Source organism: Oncorhynchus keta, chromosome 21 (genome assembly GCF_023373465.1).
Source record: "Oncorhynchus keta strain PuntledgeMale-10-30-2019 chromosome 21, Oket_V2, whole genome shotgun sequence".
NCBI classification, from domain to species: domain Eukaryota; kingdom Metazoa; phylum Chordata; class Actinopteri; order Salmoniformes; family Salmonidae; genus Oncorhynchus; species Oncorhynchus keta.
Window position 1 is genome coordinate 8,909,264 of NC_068441.1, and position 13,805 is coordinate 8,923,068.

The following is a 13,805-nucleotide window of genomic DNA, read 5'->3' on the forward strand; positions in this document are numbered from 1 at the left end:
TGAGGACCTAGATATTGAAAAATGTATTATTCAGTGGGAAGCCAGTCTTCTACTGCACACTAAATGGCATCACAGATTAGATGAGGAGGAGTGAGTTCTAATAATGTGATGAGATTAATCACTTGTGTGAGTTAATAAAAGTCCCCATGGCTACTAGGATATAATTTTTCCTGTCTGATGTCTCAACTTCTTGTTGTTTTCTTTCCATTGGTAAACAGGTGGTGTATTGGGAAGATGACACCAAGCCTGACACAGTAGGCAAAGTGAGAATCTCTGCTAACTACTCAGCAGTCAACGTGACTGGACTGAAAGCCAACACACAGTATTACTTGGCTTTGTGTACCTTTAACACTGCTGGGACAGGGCCACAGTCTACACCCATAAACGCCACCACCAAGAAGCCACGTGAGTGAATCTCGTCAGTGGGTTTTGTGTCTATTGTACATTCAACTTCAAAATGTAAGCAGAACTGAAACTCTTTCGTTTTTTCAAAGCATACACACATTGCTGTATATGAGCATCTCTCTTTTCTTCTCTCTTTCTTCATCACTACCCTCTCGCAGCACCTGGCCAGCCTCCTCTGAACGTAGAGTGGACCATGATTGGCTCTCTGCTCACTCTGCACTGGGATCCCGTCACAGCCATGGAGACGGAGGCAGAGGTCATCGGATATCTTGTACGTCTCATGTCACTCTAACTCTATTATTTTGTCAAATACAACACAACCATCAAACGCAATCTTTCAATTAGTGCTGCTTTGTGTGGGTTGTTTGATTTGAAAAAAGGAAGAAGCAAAGAGCAGGTAGTTGGTCGGGGGTGTAATGAAAGAAGTGTATTCAATACCATCGCCTCTGGTCAACTCAGCCATATTGATAATTAGTGGCTCATATTGGTAGGGTTGTCCACAGGGACAGAACATCCACAGCTTCAATCAGCCAGCCGCACTGTACTGTCACAAAGCATCAGGATTCATCTTATCATCCAATCAGCTAAATCTAGTCACTCTCCTAGTTTGAATTCTCCCACTCCTCACCGCTCATTTTAGCCAGTCTTTCATTTTGAGGTTGTCTGTTTTTGCAAAGTTACTGTGTGTTGCTACATTTTTGTATTTTGGGGGTTTTGCATTGCTGTTTCCAGGTGCTGTTGAGAAGACACCGGGATAATGAGGTAAACAGCATCATGACAAACAAAACCAGGTTGGAGCTGACGCTGTCTTCCAACGACAACTACCTGATCCAGATCAAGGCCCTGAGTGAGGGCGGTGAAGGTGTGGGCAGCGAACCCATCCACATCCACAAATTAAGTACGCTTGCCATCTCCTCTTCCTGTGTCCATTGATCAAGTTTTGGCGATGATTCAACCAGCCGAACAGAACATTTATTTTGGCCTCGTTGCACCCCTCTTCGACCATGTGTAATATACTTTTTGGGGGGTGCAAGAAAGGCAACCTTTTTAAAAATGCATGTACGGTGCAATCCATCTCTGCCATTGGGTTATTACTCCTTGTTGACTGCACAGCTCGGCTGTGTCTAAAATAGTTGCATGCCCCTCCCGCTGTGCAAAATTGAAACAGGGTTCAGTTTTCTCTAAAGAGATCTGCTCTAATGTGATATAAGCCTTATCATCTCTGTATACTTTAATGGCCTATCCTGTTGAAAGTCATTAATAATGGAGATATGGAAGCACTATATAATTCACAGTTACTCTTTGATTTATGACGACTTGTCAGCCAATTTTGCAGATAGAGACAGAAAATGCCCCACTTTTTGCTTTAAAAAAAAAAAGAGTGGAATCTTAAGTTCTTGAAGAGCTTCTCTCTAACTGGTGGTTTATGGTTTCAGGCATGGGCGCACAGGGCTCGGGAGCGTCTCGGCTTAGTCTGCTGTCGCCGTCTCATCTCTCTGCAGTCCTCGTCAGTGCTCTCATCCTCCTCAGCTCCTCCTGGTGATGTCTGGTCACAGCCCTCCTACCGACCCTCCTCTCTCTCCCTCTCCTCTAGGAGGCTGCTCCTGCATTCACCCTCAGTCGGAAGGGGCAACGGGTGAAAACTCTCTGTGGCAGTGCTGGACAGAACAGGAATTTTAAAAGGGCCATGCATTGAGGATTTCAATAACGGGCCGAGATAGAGAACGTGAATTTGTGTGCATTATATTTTACAGTATTTCCTCTCATGTCATAAGTGCCGTCATGCTGTAAAAACATTTTGGAAGTGTTATTTTGTTTTTGCCAATGGAATATACTTCAATTTGGGAGTAGCGATGTCTACATTCTATATGTTTGATACAGACCCTTGAAGAATACTAATGCCTTAAATCCATGTAGATACCAAAGTAGTTGACGAAAAAAAAGGTTTCATTGTCATTATTTCATTCATTTATTGGTCTTTCAGAGGTCATCTGAGGTTTTAAAAAATGGTTTTTACCAGGTGGAGGTACAGTATGTTCACATACATTTGTAATTCTAGGGTTAGCTGCTCAAAGGAGAGATGTGTTTTGGTTTATATGGGTCAGATGGCCTTTGATATAGTAGTTAACTGTAGATGGCATTTTGGATTATTATTATAAGAAGTTGAAGAAGTAGAACTTTAAAAAGTAAAACAATATATACTAACTAAGTTATGCAGCTGACAACATGCCCAGACTTATTGTAAATTGGCTACTATAGAATATAAAACCAGTTTTACTTGGTGAACCGAATCAAAAAATATTCTATCAAGTGATTTTTGTAACTGCAGCTAGAACCTTACCCTGTATGTTTTGTGTTTTGAGCTTTGTTAACTCATCAGGACCAGGGCTGGATACTAGATCGATTACTTGTGCCTCTAGCCCACTCATCTCTGCATAGTGAAATAGTATTAGGCATCTTACAGAGCTCCTGGCTATTGAGCTTTAGACCCCCTCTCTACAACAAGCTGATGGGACTTTGCATTTTGGTCTGTATCTCAAGCTCCTCTAAATAATTGATGCATATCACAATGAATTCGGTGAAATGTTAAGGTCCCAGAAGGAATAGAATCATGTGGTGTTGCCACTTGTAATATTCTGCATTCAAATGACCTCTAAATGCTAAATAAGTCTTACCGATTATCCAGAATTCAGATTACCGGTCTGCAAAATATATATAAAGTATACATGTTTGAGTACAGGACATATTAGTGCCTTCACTGCACATTCATATCTTTCATATTACAAATTGAGGGACATACCCATTCTTTCTGGATCCGTTTTTGGAAATGAATTATCAGACGGATAGAAACGAAGTAACTGAGTGGGGTGAATGTGAAACCCCATTCATGGAAATGGGTCGATGATTCCAATTTTAATTATATACTGGAACACCTGATGTAAAAATGGGTTGAAAACTTTATAGAAGTAGAGATGGATCCGACTGTATGTAGTGTGGAAGTTTGGTCTACGTTTATGGCCTGGTGAGATCCTGTGAATAATACATCTATGATTGGATCTGCAGCACAATTTAGCAGCTATTAAAGCCTCTAAATAAATGATGTAACGTTAAAGGAGCTTTGACTGGAAATAGAGGAAAAGGTTGGCTGCTGTCATAATGTCCCTCTCTGCACACAATGAAGTACATCCTGAGCTGCTAGACTAGACACAGTAACTGCTAAAGTACTTCGATTAGCCTGATGTTGAGTGAGAAACTGGTTCCTGTTCATGTTGTTGTCTGATGGGTCCTCCATCATAAGTCATCATTCTGGTTCCACTGGTGTAAGTTTGGACTTGCAGTAAACACTCGACTACTGCTATAAAGAACCGTGCCTTCACTGAACTTGGGACTGATTAGGGCTGGCTGAGCTATGATTACATTGTTGTGAGACTGTCCCCGTCGTCTGCGTTTGCACTCATTTCCCAAAGTCGACTGAAAGCACAAGGAACTGATCCAAGGTGACTGTGTGACTGTGTCCCTGCTCAGCCACCAGAACAGGTGTGCAGTCCCTAGAGGCCCGTAAAGCCCAAGCAGCGGACACAATCAGCCTATCTGCTCCTTCAGTGGTTTCATAAAGGCCTGTGCTCTTTGATTAGACTGCTGCAGCCCAGTCAATAGGATATTGATTTTCCTGCCCCGTTATTGCAGCTGTCACAATTCAGATGCTTGATTGACTGATGCCGAGGCTTCCTGTTGCGCATGTTTTTGTTGGGTACAGTTGGAGATGTCCTTCCCGACTCAAAGTTAAAATCATAAGAACACAATGTAATATACAGTACAAAACTGGTGTTTTAGGTAACATCCCCCTACTAAGAACTTTTAATGGATTCAAACGGCTCCACGTTCATAAGTGATCTTACTGACTTTCATGTGAAAATGAACAGTATTTTGTTCCTCGTTAAAGCTGAAATCGGCATAAGGGAAAACAGCACCCCTGTTCGCCCCCGGCACATTTGTTATTGTTTTGCTTTTGAAACGGAGGAGAGGAGCATCCAGCATCGTGGTAAAAAATATCGAAACACATACTCTGCTGATCGATTGTGCGTGCAACGAGGTGCAATGAGAAAACGGTGATCGTTGTTTGAAGTAACTTTGTTGTCGTTTTATCGCAAATGGACATGGCAGTTTCATCATTACGGATTCCAGGTTTAAAGGTCATGTGTTGGTTAAGAAAGGGAGCTAGTCATTTTCCTTTGTCTTTTTGACTCTTCAGCCCTTTTTTTGAAAAAAAAAAAACGTCCATCCAACGCTGAAGATATGCATTGATATAGCAGTGATAGCCTTTGCTTTTTCTCCAAATGATGAACAATAGGCTTTTTAGGTGTCAAACTGTCTGTGGATTAAGCCTGTGTAATAATACTACTATAAAAAAAAGTACAGTGCAATGTCAGTTCATTTCAAGGATAAAACCTTGTAACACAGTGTATAATACAAATAGTATAACTCGTAGGTAGACCTTATCCTCATTCCTGCACCCATCACCTGACCATTATTTCTGTATGCTGGTTAGTAGAATAGTGTATACTTACCAGTACACATCCCTCACACAGTGCTAGAGTATGTGGATTTACAAATGAGTCCTTTATCAAACTTGGCCAGACTATCCTATAATCTACGTAGCTATAGTTCTAAGTACTTGTTCCTTGCTGACTGTAAAATAGAGGGGGAAATGCTGTACCTTCTGGCCTTGTACTTTGTTAATTAATTCTAAATGCAATCTAAGACCGTTATGTTAGCCATCGGGTCAACTGAGTTTGATTTTAAAGGATTCAACTTGATATGATAAACACTGATTATGGTTACTCAAATATTCGCTTTAGTTCTGACAAATGTACTTGGTCTAATGTAAATAGCTTGCATATATATTTTTAAAGCTGGCCTACAAAGACAACCTACTGATATTTTATACAACTTGTGGCCCTTGATTTTAATACTGATATTTAATCCATGATCTCCATGAGATAACTGACCTATAGAACTGCGTTTTCATATTGAAAACTAACTGTTTTGTCTTGTATACTAAAATTGTGCATGTGAATCATTGTTTTGTGAGTATGTGTTGAATTTTCTAAAATTGTAACTTAATAAACTGTTAAAATGTTTACTGCGGCAAGTTGTTTGCGTTCAAGATCCCCTTCTTTCTTTAAAGCACCGCATCTGTGACAGCGTGGTCTTTTCCACTTCCACATTAGACAGTTAATGGATTCCAGCACCATTTGACCTTTTAATATTCATCAGAAGGGACGTTTAGTATGAAAACAGCAGGGATTTATTATTTGGCACCCATTTGAGGTTTGATCGTCTTCAGCAGCCCCATTCAGTGCTGTTAACATAGCCATTGTAAATCAATTTGATATCTTGGCACAATTTCAGAGTGGTGATAGAATTACTGATATGTAAGTGCTGGATTATGCAGTGTTTTTTTTTTTACATGCACTGGTAACGCATATGAATGCCTAATTGGGTCGAAGGCAGTTCCCTCATGTAATCTAATTCAGGGATCGCAAAGTTCAATAAATCTTGGGGAAGCTGTGCTCCAGGGATTCACACATCAATGATAAGCTAGGCTTTTTAGTCAGTGGGATCCAAATAGGATTACTTTTGCCATAGCAAATTATAGAACAAAGTAGTGCTTCTGCATGTAATCACTGTTCACCATCAGGGAGTGAGTACAGTGTTCAATAGCATTCATTTCTGCCCATATTAACTACTGTAGATCAACACACACACACACACACACCCAATATATTGCTTAATCACTCAATTACTTTGAATTTAAATGTGAACTAATGCAATTCACCAGACACTGTATGCATCTTCATTTTTAGATTGTCCTAACCTAATGGACATAGCGTGGAGATACGAGCAAGTGGAATGTAATCTGTACAAACTAGCTATATACATTACGTTTGAATCTCTTTGCCCGTAAAACATTTTAATGTATTAAAACGTGTCCTTAAAAAATAAATACATTCATCAAAACTAAATGATACTGTCAAAATAATTGCAAATACATTCATCAAAAGATCACTGCAAAAAGATGAATACAAACATACAGTCTAAGCCGACAAAACAGAAAGTTAGTCTTTAAAAAAACAAAAAATATCCAGTAGATCAATATATTTTCTTAGCAGTCACTAAATTATGACGGAATACAATTATCAAAGGTGCAGAATTGTGCGAAGTTACTCCGCTTTCATGCAAATGTCACCAGACAATTTTATACACATCAAATCAAATATAATTCCTGATCAAAAAGAAAAAGAAAATAAGCGTATTGTGTGCAGGATGTGTTCATCAGTATCATCACAATGCAATTCCATATATTCAATACAATGGCTGGTCTGCTAAGATATCAGTAGACTTTCCATCAGCAAGCAGAAACACAATCCCCAATAGAAATAAGGAAAGGTGAATACGTAAAGTGGAGGAACACAACTGATATGAATATACTTTCTAGGCTTCAGTCTACGCCATAGCAATGCTCTGTAATAGAAAGTCAACATTTGGGAGATGATGATTTAGGAGTAACCAAAGATTACTTAGAAGTCATTCAACTTCATCCTCTACATCTAAGCAATGTAAAAAATATTTTTAAAAACATTGCCTAGAGCTTTGTTCTATGTTCTACCTGATAAAGCCATTTGCAATTTTGTGCAGTGGCATTTACTGAACATATTTGCAATATTTTCTCTCCTGATTAGAACAACGTGTTGATGTTCTGTGAACAAAACACTTTACATTTTGTATTCATTGATGACAATTGTATTTAATTAACGCTTCTTAAAAGTTGGTCTAAGATATGCAATCAAGGTACAAAGGTTAGAAAATGATCTGACATTCTGCAAACGTATTTAAGGCATTTAATCATTGCTGTTCTGACATACTGTCGGTACATTTAACCACAGTTCCAAAAAAAAGCTTGCACTTGATTGTAAAAATTAGAATTTGGTGCATTGTTTTCCCTGTGACATTTCGAGGGCTTTGGGAGATTCCAGACAATTTTGAACTGGGCTTGGGATCAGGTCATTAATATTGGCAGCCTGTGCTTCCTCTCAATATTGTGTAATTAGAGGTAGGCACTGTGCATTTTCCTAATTAAGTAGAAATGCCAAGCTCGTCAGACAGTGGCCAACGTAGAGTCTGAATGCCAACAACTGCTTCTATTTGTAAACATTGTCAGTAAAGTTAAGTGAGCCTCTCATTTCTTCACACAGACATGTTCGCGGCTTTAGCTTTAGCTTTAGCTTTCGCTTATGGCATAAGCAATTCATTTAGAATTATTCTGTTTTATCTTAATTTAATGTCAACACAAGACTGTTCCCTGGGTATGAAAATGTAAAAGGTATACATAATGTTTTACCTTCAGAAGTACATGGAATCTCTCATCATACTGATTGGTACTTTGTAAGGGCACATGTTTGATTATTTGGCTTATTTATTTTCTGATTGATTGATTGATCTATCGACCAATAGCGATGGAGCTGTGATCGGGCTCGAACTTCAAAGGTTGTTTTGATTTTGGTGCCAACAGACATGATTGTGCAATGGATGAACTGACAACTAACGAACTAGGAATTGGAGAGCTGTCTGAGAGTGACTATAAAGTAGTTTTGGCTTGCTAAAACTACATTTTTTTCCTGATTTGGCAGTTATACAGGCAACTTTAGTTATACAGGCACATCTAGCTGACTAACTGAACTTAGCTAACTAGCTAGCATTTTTAGCAGCATCTAGCTAACATTTTCTCATAGATCACGTCTGCTTACATTATCTAAGACTAATATGCTGGGAAAGTCCTCTTAAAAGTGTCACGTCCATCGTTAGATTGAGACCAAGGCACAGTGTGGTAAGCGTACATCTTTCTTTAATTGGCTGGACACCAAAAGACAAAATGACCGTAAAGTTCTGCAGGCTATACAGCAACTAACAAAAACAAGATCCCACAAACTCAGGTGGAAAACAGGCTGCCTAAGTATGATCCCCAATCAGAGACAACGATAGACAGCTGCCTCTGATTGGGAACCATACCCGGCCAACAAAGAAATAAACACATAGATTTTCCCACCCAAGTCACACCCTGACCTAACCAAATAGGGAATAAAAAAGGCTCTCTAAGGTCAGGGCGTGACAAAAAGATATATGTAAAATTTTATTTGTATTCATAGATACCTTTATGAAGGTTTTCGATTACGAAAAAGACAACGCAATCAGAAACCTTTATGAAAGGCATCAGGTGAAGTCAATTAATCCACAAATATGAATAGATTTTCACATACTGTACATCTCAAATGACCGTTTTTTCAATTGAATTATTTAATCTTGAAGCCCATTCAAAAACCATACAGGACATGATCCAGGAAATAGGCGGGACTTTCCCAGCATATTGCCATGTACTGTAGATAGGTTGTTAAAACACTAGCCTGGCAGTATTATACTAGTTATAACTTAAACTAGTTAAATTACAAATCTGGTTTATCCGTGATTTGCAGACAAGCTAAACACCCGCTTTGAGGACAACACAGTTCCACCGACGCGGCCCACTATCAAGGACCTCAGGCTCCCCCTTTCCTTCTCCTTGGCCGACGTGGGTAAGACATTTAAAAGTGTTAACCCTCGTAAGGCTGCCGCCACAACAGGTCCACAGATGATGCAATCTCAATCGCACTGCACACTGCTTTATTCCATCGGTACAAGAGGAATACCTATGTAAGAATGCTGTTCACTGACTACAGCTCAGCATTCAACATCATAGTACCCTTCAAGCTCACCATTAAGCTTAAGGCCCTTGGTCTCAACCCCGCCTGGGACAATTGGGTCCTGGACCCCCCCCCAGGTGGTGAAGGTATGAAACAACATCTCCACTTCGCTGATCCTCAACACTGGGGCTCCACAAGGGTGTGTACTCCCTGTTCACCCATGACTGTGTGGCCATGCACGCCACCAACTCGATCATCAAGATTGCAGACATCACAACAGTAGTAGGCTTGATTACCAGCAACGATGAGACAGCCTACAGGGAGGAGGTAAGCGCACTCAGAGTGTGGTGTCAGGAAAACAACCTCTCTGTCAACGTCAACAAAACAAAGGAGATGATCATGGACTTCAGGAAACAGCAGAGGGAGCATCCCCCTATCCACAACGGACGGGACAGTAGTGGAGAAGGTGGAACGTTTTGAGTTCCTCGGCGTACACATCACGGACAAACTGAAAAGGTCCACCGACACAGACAGTGTGGTGACGAAGGGGCTGAAGAAATTTGGCTTGTCACCTAAAACCCTCACAATCTTTTACAGATGCACAATCGAGAGCATCCTGTCGGGCTGTATCAACTGCACCACCCTCAACCACAAGGCTCTCCAGAGGGTAGTGCGGTCTGCACAATGCATCACCTGGGCAAACTACATGCCCTCCAGGACATCTACAGCACCTGATATCACAGGAAGGACATCAAGGACATCAAGGACAACAACCACCCAAGCCACTGCCTGTTCACCCCACTTTCATCCAGAAGGCGAGGTCAGAACAGGTGCATCAAAGCTTGGACTAAGAGACTGAAAAACAGCTATCTCAAGGCAATCAGACTGCTAAACAGCCATCACTAACATAGAGAGGCTGCTGCCAACAAATAGACCCAAATCACTGGCCATTTTAATAAATGGATTTAACAAAGGTATCGCTAGTACCTTTAAGTTATGCCACTTTAATAATGTTTATATATCCTACATTACTCATCTCATATGTATATACTGTATGTCATACCATTTATTACATCTTGCCTTTGCCAGACGGCCGTCGCCCATCCCTTAATATTTGTGTGTATAAGGTAGTTGGGAATTTGTTAGATTACTTGTTAGATATTACCGCACTGTCGGAACTAGAAGCACAAGCATTTTGCTACACTCCAATTAACATCTGCTAACCATGTGTATGTGACAACTAAAATTTGATTGGATTTGATTTGAGTTCCCTGCATTTCCCTCTCGTTTGAATAGACAATTTTCCTGACACAAAAGGCTGAATATGAATCCTTGGTTTTGACCCTGGGAGGATGGACACTCCATCAGGCTTGACTAATTAGGAGGGCACCTTTTCAACACATGACAAGGGAGGGGAGACAGGAGGGAGGTTTTGCAATTAATCACTCGGGTTTATTAATAGGGAATGTGCTCCGTATCGCCAGACAACAATATGAGACGTGAACTATCAGAGGCTAGCTCCATCAATCATGGGCTAAACTGTAGACATCAATTGGGCCCGGCTTTTGGAAACCATCATTATTTGTGGGAACTGAAGAATGGAATAAATATTGAACCCAGTTATGGATCTCAAATAGGTATGCATCAGTTATTTTTATTTTACTGGGCAAGTCACTCGGGAGCTCTATTTACAGTGATTTCCTACCCCGGCCAAACCTGGAAGACACTGGGCCAATCACAGCCGGTTGTGATACAGCTCAGTTTCGAACCAGAGACTGTAGTGACACCTCTCGCACTGAGATGCGGTGCCTTAGACTGCAGCGCCACTCGGGAGCACACTAGGTCAAAATCAAATCAAATGTTATTAGTCACATGCGCCGAATACAACCTTACAGTGAAATGCTTACTTACGAGCCCTTAACCAACAATGCAGTAAAAATAAAGAGGAAAAATACGAATAAGAATAAGAAATAAAAGTAACAAGTAATTAAAGAGCAGCAGTGAAATAACAAGAGTGAGACGATATACAGGAGGGTACCGGTAGGGTACCGGAGTCAATGTGTGCCTAAGATAGATAAAGTACAGATAAAGTACAATGAGGTATGTACGTAACACATACAGTACATAATTAAAGACAATGAGGTCGATTTGAAAGACATACATTTTATAAGTGAAGGTATCAATCTTCACGCTGCACTTGCAGGTAATGGTAATACAATTATGTTAATTAGAGACGGGGGGTCTACAGTACGTGGTCAGCTCATTAAGGCTGTGAGTCATATTAAGAACAATAACATGAACTATTATAACAAGTAAAACAGTTCCACAGGCAGTAGTTTGATTCCGATGTACACAATGAGCACGTGTCCCTAGTTGAATTCCATCTTCTTTTCAGTGGACACTTTTTCTGTGCATAAGCTTGTGATTTCTCTTGATGTGTGTAGGCAGTTTAACATACTGAGAACAATGTCACTTCCTACCAGGATAATTTTGTCTGAGACTGCCTTCCACAAGACTCCTGATTCCCTTTCCCGCTTACAGCATCCAGGCACTGATAAATCAATATAGTGCTGTATGAATTTCATTTACACCATAACTAGGCTACATCGACGAGGTCGACAAATCCTGGATAAATGATTTTACTTTACTTATTTTACTTTACTTTTACTTTTTGTTTTTTTCCATTTTTATTTGAGTTTATTTGTTCTACTATTCTAATATGTCACCCATCTCCAAATAGATTACAACTAAACAGGGGTCATTATTTAATGACCTAACTGTGATAGTGTCCTTATGTGGCTATATGCCGGTCCTTAATTCATGTTCTGAAAATGTGATGTTCCAGGTGTGATACTCAATGGATAAAACCAATGGGGCAGTTACACAGCATGCAACATGTTTTTGTCCTTAACAATGACATGCAAAGACCTAACTCAATAAAACAGTCCAAGGACATGTCTCAGCTGATTAAGTGTGGAAGGTACTCAATACCTCATTGCTCTGCAGACCTGATGGAACCAAATTATTCTAGCAGACTGCTCATTTTATGTAGTTCTTTGCAATAACTGTGGCTCGGTGATCTTAGTAAGCACAGGCTTTTTCTCTGTTTGTCCTTGTGACTAGTTTGAGTGGCATTTTGACAGGAACCCTCACAGATGCCTATCCAGTGGGTATAAATACACTTTCACCCCTCTTGATTTTCTTTCTTCGAATTTTGTTGCGTTACAAAGTTGGATTGAAATGGATTTCATTGTGATTTTTTGTTGTTGTCATTGATCTACGCAAAATACTCCGTAATGTCAAAGTTTTCAAAGTAATACAAAATGTAAAAACTCAAATATAGTCTGCAAAAGTGTTCACCACCTTGAGGCAAACCTAAACTAGATCAGGAGCAACATTTGGCTTAACAAATCAAATCACACGGACTGTAAATAAACTTACATGTAAAATAATAGGGATTGACATGATCTTTTAATGACTACCCTTCTTCTGTCCCCCTGTACATACAACATCTCTAAAGTCCCTCAGTCAAGTACTGAATATCAAGCACAGTATGGCTCAACAACATTGTAGTTACTCCACAGTAAAGATTTAGATGACAGGGTGAAAATAAGAACGCGAATACAGAATAATAATACTACAAAACGTGCATCCTGTATGCAACAAGACACTGCAAAACACCACGGAGAAGGAATACGCTTTTTGGCCTGAATGTAAAAGCCTTATGGCAAATCAAACACAAGACGTCACTGCATAACTGCCTCTTTATTATCAAGCTTGGTGGTGGCTGCATCATGGTATTGGTATGCTTGACATCAGCAAAGACTGGGGAGTTTTTCACTATAAAAATAAATGAGATGGAGCTAAGCACAGGCAAAATCCTAGAGGAAAACCTGCTTCACAGTCTGCTTTACACCTTGGAGATTAATTCAACTTCCAGAAGGACCATAACCAAAAGCACAAGGCCACATCTATACCAGAGTTACTTACCAAGGAGACAGTGAATGTTCCGGAGTGGCCGAGGTACAGTTTTGACTTAAATCATCTTGAAAATCTATGGCAAGACTTGGAAATTGCTGTGTAACCTTGACACACAACCCTTTCACAGAGCTTGAAGAATTTTTAAATGAATACTGGGAAAATAGTGCACAATTCAGGTGTGCAAAGCTGTTACAGACTAACTCAAGAAGACTCACAACTGTAATCGCTGGCAAAGGTGTTTCTAACATGTATTGACTCAGGGGGGCGAATACTTATCTAATTCATTTTTTTTTACAGATTATTACAGAGTAGTTTGTGTATAAAAAGAACACACAATGAAATACAGTTTAACCCCATTTTGTAAAACAATCAAATATGAAGAAATCCAATGGGGGTGAATACTTATGATACCCACTATATACTGTTGGCTGTAGCATTCACCTCTAAGGTAGGGTTGTGGAGCTTCTAGTCGACTCAAGATGAATGTGTTTGATTGCTCAGGTGCCCCGGAACCCATATGGGTGATGAGGTAAACCCAGCTCTTGAGGGGCATGTCAAAACTGATAAATAAGAGCACTCTCAACAACCAATGATTGTATGAAGTTGGTATTCCAACTGAATCAGTCATCATGAATGATGTGTTTTATAGAACTGTAAAAAATAATAATAATAATCCCATGT

General features: G+C 39.9%; 1 protein-coding gene across 1 annotated transcript in view; it reads left to right on the plus strand.

Annotated features, from left to right (window-relative positions):
* Positions 1-5,553, plus strand: part of LOC118400068 (contactin-3-like) — a 67,013-nt gene extending 61,460 nt beyond the window's left edge. The window contains exons 20-23 of the mRNA XM_035796474.2: positions 219-405; positions 564-676; positions 1,138-1,303; positions 1,842-5,553. Coding sequence (XP_035652367.1) covers positions 219-405; positions 564-676; positions 1,138-1,303; positions 1,842-1,948 — 573 coding nt within the window. The 3' untranslated portion in view covers positions 1,949-5,553. The remainder of the gene's footprint in view (positions 1-218; positions 406-563; positions 677-1,137; positions 1,304-1,841) is intronic.
* The last annotated feature ends 8,252 nt before the right edge of the window (positions 5,554-13,805 follow it).